This window comes from Lacerta agilis, chromosome 9, assembly GCF_009819535.1.
Source record: "Lacerta agilis isolate rLacAgi1 chromosome 9, rLacAgi1.pri, whole genome shotgun sequence".
NCBI lineage: Eukaryota > Metazoa > Chordata > Lepidosauria > Squamata > Lacertidae > Lacerta > Lacerta agilis.
In genome coordinates, this window is record NC_046320.1 from 30,207,919 (window position 1) to 30,217,928 (window position 10,010).

A 10,010-nucleotide genomic window follows, 5' to 3' on the forward strand; every position below is an offset into this window, starting at 1 on the left:
CTTGGACAATAAATTATTCCTTATTTACTAGGGAAATAGCCTCCACTGAACACAGTACTCAGTTCTGCCTAAACGTGCAGAGGCTTATGTTGCACATCGGAACCCTGACAGCGCAAAACTATGCATATCTATCCAGAAGCATGGCCCCCTGTATTCAATGGATCCTATTTAAGTGGGTATAGGATTCCAGCCTAGAGGCAGAATGTTTTGTCAAGGTGCATCTGACTGCTTTCATTGCTACACTTTTCATAGCATTTTTGAACAACTAAGTTTCTCCCACTTTTTTTGGGAAACAGCAACAAATCCCAACCGCGTGTTGTTACTGCAAGCCCGCCCACTGACTGCCAACAGCACCTCCTCTGCTCCTGGTTCTTCGTAGTGATTAAGGGCTTAAGTGTAGGACTCAGGGCCAGATTTAGGTTTGATGAGGCCCTAAGCTACTGAAGGTAATGGGGCCCTTTATATGTCCAGCTGTCCTTTGTCAACAACAAATTGTCGTTTTTTTGTGTTGAATATATGCTATATGGTAATTTATGGACCTAATAGGTATCTAAAGCCATTTGCTACTGTTGCTGTATGTAGGTTTTATTTTGTTTTTTATCTTATATTTTGGAAATGCACATCCTTGTTTAGCTTATACTGTAGGTAAATCCGGCACTGGTAGGACTGCACAGTTAGCAGATCAACGGTTGTTGCTGTTGTTAAAATCTGCATACCGCCCTTCACCCGCAGATCTCAGGGCGGTTCACAACATAGACCAGGGTGGTATGATTTCCTAGCCTAGCCAACGCGTGCTCTGAGATCCCAGCCCGGTCCTGCATTTCCTCTGAAGCAGGGCTGCTTACTCCGGAGTAAAAAGAAAGCGCCGAACTGCAGCCCGCCCCCCCCCTTTCCTCATTGCCTCACCCGAGTGTTTATGGGGCTGGCGCGCTTCTTGCAAAACAAACAACAACCCAATACAAGGTCGCGCCTTGCAGCTGCTTATGCTGCAATGGACGCGGTGCATACCAAAGAAAGAAAGAAAGGAGCCGCGGAGGGGGGGGGGACGACCAAACCCCTCCCAAATGCAGGTGGATTTACACTCAGTCTCGCGCAGATAAAAAAAGAAAGAAAGAAAAAGGAACCTCGGCGCGCGGCGCTAAAATTCTCCTTCGCCTCCCGCGCGCCCTTCGGCAGACCCAGAGGCCTTTGCGCGATGACGTCACGGGGCCGGGGCCTCGGGAAGCCTCGCGGCTGCGGCAAACGGCGGGATGATGCGGCGGCGGCGGCGGCGGCGGCGGGCGGCGAAATGACTGGAGGCGGGAAGAGGAGACCCGGAGCGCCGGCTGTGCAGGAGCAGGTTAGTCGACAAGGCCGACAGATGCGCACGTAAGGCGGGAGAACCGGGTGGTGGCGGGGGCGGCGACCAGTGGGCGCCTCATCCAGCCTCCTTTGTGCCGCCCGGCTCCTCTTCCAGGCGGGGCAGGGGGTGGCTTAGCTCCGCTGCGACGAGGAGCGCGTCTCCCTCCCTGAGGCGCCTCAGGAGGCGACGGGGGCGGGAGGTGTCGCCTGGCGCCCCCCTCAACGCCTTCCGCTGCGCCTGGCAGGGATGAGGACCCCCAGCACAGGGACGCCCCTAGAAGAGCCTCCTCCGAGCTCAGTGGGCTAGAGCGTGGCGGCGCTGATCACACCCAAGGTTTCAGGTTCGGTCCCTGGATGGGACAGCTGCTTATTCCTGCACTGCAGGGGGTTGGACTAGCTGATCCTCCTCGAGGTCCCTTCCAACTAAACTCTGGATTCAAATCCCCTTCCTCTTAGGCCCCTTCTTTCCCAATCCTCCAGCGCGCTGCTAATAATAATAATAATAATAATAATAATAATAATTTATTTATACCCCGCCCATCTGGGTTCCCCCAGCTGCTCTGAGCAGCTCTCAACAGAATATTTAAAACAAGATAAAACATCAAACATAAAAAACTTCCTAAAGCATGAGAGTGTGAGCTTGCTTCTTCCCAGGCTGTGGGATTAAAATTGATCTGCTGTCCACTGGTACTAGTGTGAAAAGGGGAAAGAGGTCAAGAAGAGGCGGTGCTCCGGCGAAGGAGAAGTCCCCGGCCATCTACGCCAAGAGGTGGAAAGCTGCTACCGACTCCAGATGCCTGAAGACTTCTATTGTTTCTGGAGGTTTTGTGAGGAGCTGGATCCTGACAAGCCATGTGGTGGGTTCTGGAAAACAGGTTTTTCTAGGTTTTTTTGTGTGTTTGTTTTTTAAATAGCATCTTTGGTGAAGGTAACAAAGGCAAAGTTGTGGCAACAAAGGCAAAAAGAGAAGTTCTCAAATTTCCTCTTTGCTTGGATTTAAAAGTCAAATCCAGTGCCCCAACTGCAGTGAACCTTTTTTTTTTACCCTAGTCTACAATCTGTTTTCCCAGACCTACACCTATGTAAAATGTCACACTTTTCCATGAATCTTCCAGTGTCGATGGTTTCTGCTGTGCAGGTCATGGACATTGTTATTGTCCTCACTTTAGTGTTCTGATCCTAAAAGCATAAGATGGAACTGTTGATTTTAATGGGACATGTTTCTGTGTTGTGTTTAGGATTGGACTGTGGTAAGAAGATATTATAGCAACCAACAGTTGTACGCATAGGCCAAGCATTAAAAGTTTTTGTCTCCGCCTAGAGTTTGAGCTAGAAAGTCTTTATTCCTCTCCCCTCCCCTTCATATATATAGAGGAAACATTATTTAGGATTAGAAATGTGTACTGTGCATGCAGCTCTTCTGTAGGTAGATGGAACATCAGTTTATTGGCCTAAGGGAGAAATGCACCTCAATTAGAGTTGCATTAATATGTGGGCAAAGAAGAGCTTCTTTAAATAAAGTCATTTTAAAAGTTAAATAGGGCTTTTCTGGCTTAGATCTTTCCACAGGAGCATAAAACAATATATTTTATGCTGTTGTGCTATTTTTTAAATGAATTTGTAAATACATTTCACAGATGCACTTAAATCAAGCATTGGACTTCAGCTAGTTGGGCCATATGACATTCTTGCTGGAAAACATAAAAAGACAAATAGATCAGCAGATGTGAACTTCAATCTTCACTGGAGGTTTTTTTATGATCCTCCTGAATTCCAGACTATCCTTGCTGGAGACAGCAAAATGCAGTATCATATGGGATATTTTAGGTAAGTAATGTGTCTACCTTGGAAAAATGGTTTACCTAGCACTTCTATTCCTGTCATTGCCTTAAAATATACATTAGGCACTGCTGATTATTACTTTCAAGTAGCTCTACCCAGAATAGGATATGAGGCCAAGGACCAATTCCAGCACAACATTTGGCCATTTTGATGATAATCTTTCACCAGTATGTGTCTACAGGTGGAAAAGTGATATCAGAGTGTGTTGTCCATATAATTGGGCAGGAGAGGCAGTTTCCAATAAATATTGCATCTAGCAATCTTGTCTGCATAGACTGTTTCCATATGCATTTTCCATGCAAAGTTTCGCTGGAAGTTTTCAGAAGCTCTCAGGTTCATGCCAAATTTTGTAATCGTCCTGTAGTCTCATGTTGGCATACAAAGGCATCCCATAGGACGAGGAAGAGAAGTTTTTAATGTTTGATGTTTTATTGTGTTTTTAATATTCTGTGGGGAGCTGCCCAGAGTGGCTGGGGAGGCCCAGACAGATGAGTGGGGTTTGTTTGTTTGTTTATTATCTGAGAACTGTTTATAAGGAACTTAGGGAACTTATTCATACTAAAGAAATAAATTTATATATTCAGCAGGTGGCTCCATACAGTAATTTAGGCAAATGAAAACCACCTGAGAAATCTTGCTTACTTGCTGATTAATTTTTATGGCAAGCATAGGCAGGAAGGCCATTTTCAAACTGAAAGTTAGAATTCTTGATTTAGTGTTTAAATTGGATAAGTGTGTTTAACCCAGTAAGTGTTTTTAGGATCCTAGGCTTAATCTGTATACAGTCATACTTCAGGTTGCTAACACTTCAGGTTGCTTACTTTTGGGTTGCGTACTCCGCAAACCCGGAAGTAAAGATCACCGCGCATGCGCAAAATGGACACTTGGGTTGCATACTTCTCAGGGTGTGAATGGCACCCCAGAACGGATCAGGTATGTAACCCGAGGTACCACTGTACTGTTTAAATTCATTATACAAATTAAGGCTAGGATCCTAAACACACTTATTGGGGAGTAAGACCCATTGAACACAGTAGGATTTACAATTATAGGGTTGCAGCATGGACATGCTAAAAAAAATAGTCAATATTTTGAAGTTTTAATAAAATTCAGTACACTTTTAAAGCCTATTCTAATATGTTTCTGTCTTGACTGGGTCACAGAAGTCTGAAATCTTAAGTTATGAAGAAATTAAATTTCCTACTCACAGAGTGAAAATTTGAGAGGCTATTGTACAGTCCTCAGAGAAACAAGAACTCATGCTATCACTTTTAAAGCCTATTCTAATATGTTTCTGTCTTGACTGGGTCACAGAAGTCTGAAATCTTAAGTTATGAAGAAATTAAATTTCCTACTCACAGAGTGAAAATTTGAGAGGCTATTGTACAGTCCTCAGAGAAACAAGAACTCATGCTATCACTTTTTTAAATACTATTTTGGGTTGGGAACAATCTGGATTACCTTTGTAACACCACAAAGAATACTGATGTAATATGTTTAACTTTAGGACTTTGTATGTGAATTTTTAGGGATATGCCGGATGAACTGCCTGTGTGGGTTGGTGAAAATGAAGCCAAGAAGGGCTGCACAATTACTCAAGTTGGTGACAATGTATTTGCTGCTGTAAAGTAAGATTTAATACTGGATTAAAAGCAAACATGAATCTGGACCAAATTAGATGAGACAGGAGAGCAATTTCTATGTTTATGCTGGTTGTTTTTTAAAAACTGAAATGTAGTTGCAGGGCAAGTGCAAATTCGACTAGAGCAGTATGTATATATGTTCAGATATTTACCCACAAGCCATTTTCCAGTAAAAAAATGCACCACAGCTATGTTTCTTGATGGAGCAGAACAGGTACCTATTTACTTTGATCTGTCTAAAGTGCCCCTTGCCCTCCTGAACAAATTCTCCTGCATTTGTCACAAGACTAGTGTGGGGTGCAATATATCCTAGCCGCTGTATCATAAGCTTTGGTATACTTACTTGTCCTCCAGAAGCTCCATTTCAGTTTTTGTAAAAAAAAAAAAATGGCAGACCAATCACATGGCTTACCTAGTTTGGTTCATAGAATTTCTAATTTGGCCACTCCAATGACATTTAGTGTGCAATCCTACACATTCTTACCTAGGGAATGAGTCACAATGATACAATGAGGCTTACTGTATTTTCCGGCGTATAAGACGACCCCCAACTTTTCCAGTTAAAATATAGAGTTTGAGATATACTCGACCGCAGATTCTCCACCCGGCGTAGAAGACAATCCCCGACTTTTGAGAATATTTTCCTGGATAAAAAAGTAGTCTTATACGCCAGAGTATACAGTACTTATGATGATACAGTATCTTGTATCTGTTAGTTACTTGCCAGTTGCTCTTGTATAGCTGTGTGTTTCAGCTTTTGTGAACATTACACTTGATTTCCCCCCTGATTATTGTAAGCTAGCAAAATTTCCTAAACACTTTAAAGAGCAAGAAGGTAGTCACTTTCCTATCAAAGTTTTCTGTATACCCTGTATTATTGTTCATATTATGATTCTTAGGAGTCTAGGAAGGGGTGGGGGAAATAACATAGCTGTCATTTATAGCCAAGTTTCTGCTTCAACAGCAATATTTGAGGCTGCCTTTGAATTATCATTTTCAAGTCATTACTCTTTGTAAACACTTTATGCATTTTCAAATTGTTAGCTCAGAAATACCTTCAGCCATCCAGTTCAGTAGTTTTATTGAAAATTATGCATAATAAAGGGGTTGATTAATGTACCGTGACCTGTTCAGTTTGCACATATTGAATGTGATTTTCTTTTTGACTAAAATAAAACTGAAGCAAAATTGTAAACTTAGTTTAAAAAGCCAGTAGCTAAACAATACTGAAATCAAGATTCCCCATGCAGCTGTTGTTTTTATCTGTTTCTCTTGAATTGAGACAACTTGCTTGTTGAAACTTCTACCTTGTGTGACAGTACAAAACAACACCTAGTCTATTGAATAATCCATATTCTGGCAATCAACTGAAAGGGCTGATTGTGGGACTATTTTGATGTGATCTTTGTACATTGATACTTCTTTTAAAAGTGATCATGTGAGCATTTCCACATGAAGTAATTACGTGGTGGCTAGTAATCCATAAATACAGCTGTTTAATCAGTGAGCAAGACTTAATAAAATCCTTTGGGAGAGGTTATATTCCCCACTTAATTGCTGCTTTCCCATGGAGGCACTTGTGATCATTTCAAAAGCCTGTCTCTCAGCACCAAGCCTGACTCCAAAGTAGTCCTTTGGAATATTTACAGCTAAAGTTGGTTAAAAGTCATAAACATTCATTCATTCATTACTATGTTTTGCTTTGCTGATTAAATCCATGCTAGATTCTTTGGAAGACTTAACTTTTCATGCTTTTATCATTCTAGAGCAGGGCTGGGGAACCTGAGGCCCTCCAGATGTTGTTGGACTCCAACTCCCTTCATCCCTCATTATCAGCCTAAGCTAATGGAGTCCCAACAGCATCTAGAGTGTCCCAGGTCCCCCGTTCCTGTTAGAAAGAAAAGTGGATGATACATGTAACACAAAGTTTTCTTTTTGTTTCAGATTACTTTTGTCTAAAAGGCTTAAGGAATTGACAGACAAAAAGAAAATCAGCATTCTGAAAGATATAGATGAAAAACTAACCAAAACAGCAAAAGAACTTGGTTACTTGCTTGAGCAAAAAACCATGAAGATGAAACAGAGAGACAAGAAAGTATGGCTTGATTTCTTTCTAGGTTAATAAAGAACTCTAATGTATAGGCCCGCTCCTTTTTTTTCCTGCTCAAGGCCAGCTTGTGTTAATTTTCTGTAAGTTTACAAGGTAACTTATCCTAGGAAATAAGTTCTCAATGTTTTAATCACCTTTTTACTGTGAGGAAATGTTGAGTTGCTTTACGTATGCTTAAAGTTTGATCGTTGTTGAAAGGTACGAAGCTTTGCTTGGTTGTAGGTATTTTTAAAGTTTTAGGAGCCGTAATAAATTATGTTCAGAACACAGAAACATATTCTTAATGGCATCTGACAGCAATGCCTTTTTTATAAATTACAGCATCAACACTCTTCATGGCAAAACATGAGATAACCACTAATGTATACTTTAAAGATCCAAAGAACTTAAATAACAGAACAAGCGGAAACAATATGGAGGACATAGAAGGAAGTGTCTCAAGCTCAACCCATAAACCAAACACATCAGGAATGACATAGATTAAGACTTAATTCTAAAACATGGATTTAGAATATGAGACATGTTTGTCCAAGTATGTTAACTATAACTAAACTATGTTCACCAGCTATAGGCTATGGATGGAAAAGTGTTACCTTAAGCAACCAGGATACCAGTTACTTGTGCAACAGTCTTATGTTTTGGAATGACAGGTGCAAATTCTGTTCATATTGATCTATGAATTTTCAGAACATTTTTATCTTTAAAAATCTTAAATTTAATTTGGGCAAGACAGGAGCAAGTTATAAATTCCCCTTCCCCCCAGTTGATCAGGAAACAGCTGAACAGCCTCAAAGAGGGGATTCCTTGAGAAACGGCCAATTCAAAACATTGTAGGTGCCTGGTGGTGGTAACCTCCAATGGAACTGGCTTCTCTGTCTTTTCCCAATGGAATCACCACTTCAAGAGGAAGGAGGTGGAGCACTGTTTTCAATGGATTGTCTTAGTGCTCTGGAAGATTACATGGATGAGGAGCAAGGAACACTGAGCAATGCTCTATAATCATTGCTGTCACACAAAAAGGTAGGGAGCTGTCTACTTGGTACAAAAGGTTTTAAAGGCTGGTTAATGATTCAGTTAAATGTAAATACTTGTAGAAAAATAACTTGTCTTTTGAATAAATGCAGAATTAATATTTTAATTCAGATGTGGTTCCGTGTAGTTTGACAGGCCTAGGCTTAATTGTATTTGTCTCTTTCTCTTTTCAATACAGGTAGTAACCAAGACATTTCATGGAGCTGGTCTGGTTGTCCCCATAGATAAGAATGATGTTGGGTACAGAGAGCTTCCTGAAACAAATGGTAAATTAATTCTAGTGTTTCTGTTCTTCAAAAAAGAAAATTGAATTTTGCTATTAGTAGTAGAGTGCATTTAGATACGTCACTGAAGTCTTGAAAGAAAAATGAATAAACAAGTCTTGAAAGAAAAGAATAAAAATTTGTATAACTTATACTACAGGTAGGCTTCATCTTACGCCAGGCCTCAAGCCAGAACAGTCTTGCACAACCTTCCCCTGACCCCGTAAAGTATAGTGCTTTTTAAGCCCCCTGCCTTGCTTAGTGGACTCTGGGACAGTTGCATGAGGGCTCCTGCAAGATCTCAAAACTGCCCTTTCAATGTTTTCCAGCTGCCCTCCTACTCCTTTTAATTTATTGTTTGGTGATCCATATAAAGCTGCAATCACAGAAGTGAAATCAGCTTAAGATGTGATCTGTCTGTATCCGTTGTTGAACTAGATGGTTAGATATCTGGTAAAAACAATAGAGTACAGTGGCACACATTTAAGACAAATGATTTTATGGTGACTTGATTTTCATGCCATATAAAATAAGTTAATATGTCACAGGACTCTTGGTCTAAAGCAAAAAATATGTTTGCCCTTTTGGGATTCATTATCTCTTGGAAAAGGAGTAAGTCATGTTTCAGTTTTCTTGAAGACAGCTTGTTAAATACATAAACATCTTATGTGTACTATCTGATGTGTTCTTCCTTAACTTGAAAATACTGTGCTGTTTTCTGTAATGCAGTTTTTAAAAGAAAAAATAAACTTTTGTGTTGTGGAAAATAATTATAAGTTATGTTGAATCCAGACTTTTGCTCCTAGTAGCAGGAGTATTCCCTGAGTGTAATTCCACCCATGAGATGCTCCCACTGGAAGTAGGGAAAGGTCAATTTTGCTGGTTCTCCTCTCCTTGGGTGACCTCATAGAACAATGGGAGAGGTCATAGCAAGGGCTGCAGGGAGGGGGAACTGGGGAAAAAAATTGCTTAACAACCGCTTTCACCAGTGGAAGCATCAGAGTCCAATTCCATAGCTGTAGTGATCACTAATGAGCAACCTGTCTGCCATTACTGATATTCTTATTGAGAAATCTCTGTTAAGTTCTGAGGAATCCTAGGCAACATACAGTAAAACAGACAAAACTGAATGATAAAGGAAACTTGTTCCAATTTAGTTCTCATGTGAACTTTCCTCTGCAGCTAGTCTCAAAAGAATCTGTAAAGCCGTTGTAGATGCTCCCAATGATGACCAGAGACTGAAAGCCTTTGCCCCTATTCAGGAAATGCTAACTTTTGTACAGTTTGCTAATGATGAATGTGACTATGGAATGGGATATGAACTGGGAATAGACCTCTTCTGCTATGGGTCACATGTAAGTAAAATAATTTTCTCTGCAGAAACTCATTCATTTTGTGAATGAACCAGAAAGAACAAATGAGCTCAACCAAGCAGCTCTCGAAACTAACTATATAGGAAATGTTTGACATGAAAAACTGTATGAGTGTGTAATACCAATTTCAGTGAGATAATGCGTTCTTTTAATCTTTTCTAGTATTTTCACAAGATTGTTGGCCAGTTGCTGCCTCTTGCTTACAACTTGCTGAAGAGGAATCTGTTTGCAGAAATCATTGAAGCTCATTTAGCTAATAGGAAAGAAGAGAATGTAGACCAGCTTGCAGCATGAAATAGTGTCATTAAGTGAAGTATTGAGTCGCCTTGTTTCGGGGTATTTTCTTGTTTTTTGGTACTAAACTGGTGTAGTTTCTATGTGAGATAAATAAACTTGTTTTGCTAAA

General features: G+C 40.6%; 1 protein-coding gene across 4 annotated transcripts; it reads left to right on the forward strand.

The window, feature by feature from the left end:
- The first annotated feature begins 1,180 nt into the window (after positions 1-1,180).
- LOC117052828 (histone PARylation factor 1) lies at positions 1,181-10,010 on the forward strand. Of its 4 annotated transcripts, XM_033160123.1 has the most exons (8): positions 1,181-1,339; positions 2,036-2,198; positions 2,979-3,168; positions 4,713-4,811; positions 6,771-6,921; positions 8,147-8,234; positions 9,414-9,586; positions 9,767-10,010. In XM_033160123.1, the coding sequence occupies exons 1-8, from the start codon at positions 1,196-1,198 to the stop codon at positions 9,896-9,898; spliced, it is 1,140 nt and encodes a 379-aa protein (XP_033016014.1). In that variant the 5' UTR covers positions 1,181-1,195; the 3' UTR covers positions 9,899-10,010. The 4 variants fall into 4 exon arrangements, with proteins under 4 accessions (XP_033016014.1, XP_033016016.1, XP_033016015.1 ...); XM_033160125.1 differs by lacking the exon at positions 9,414-9,586; XM_033160124.1 differs by lacking the exon at positions 4,713-4,811.

Excerpts from the sequence above, each read along its gene's own strand:
- LOC117052828 (XM_033160123.1), top strand. The coding sequence starts at position 1,196 with ATGACGTCACGGGGCCGGGGCCTCGGGAAGCCTCGCGGCTGCGGCAAA. Across the intron at positions 4,812-6,770 it reads AATGTATTTGCTGCTGTAAA|ATTACTTTTGTCTAAAAGGC; the intron begins GTAAGATTTAAT and ends TTTTTGTTTCAG. Across the intron at positions 8,235-9,413 it reads AGAGCTTCCTGAAACAAATG|CTAGTCTCAAAAGAATCTGT; the intron begins GTAAATTAATTC and ends TTTCCTCTGCAG.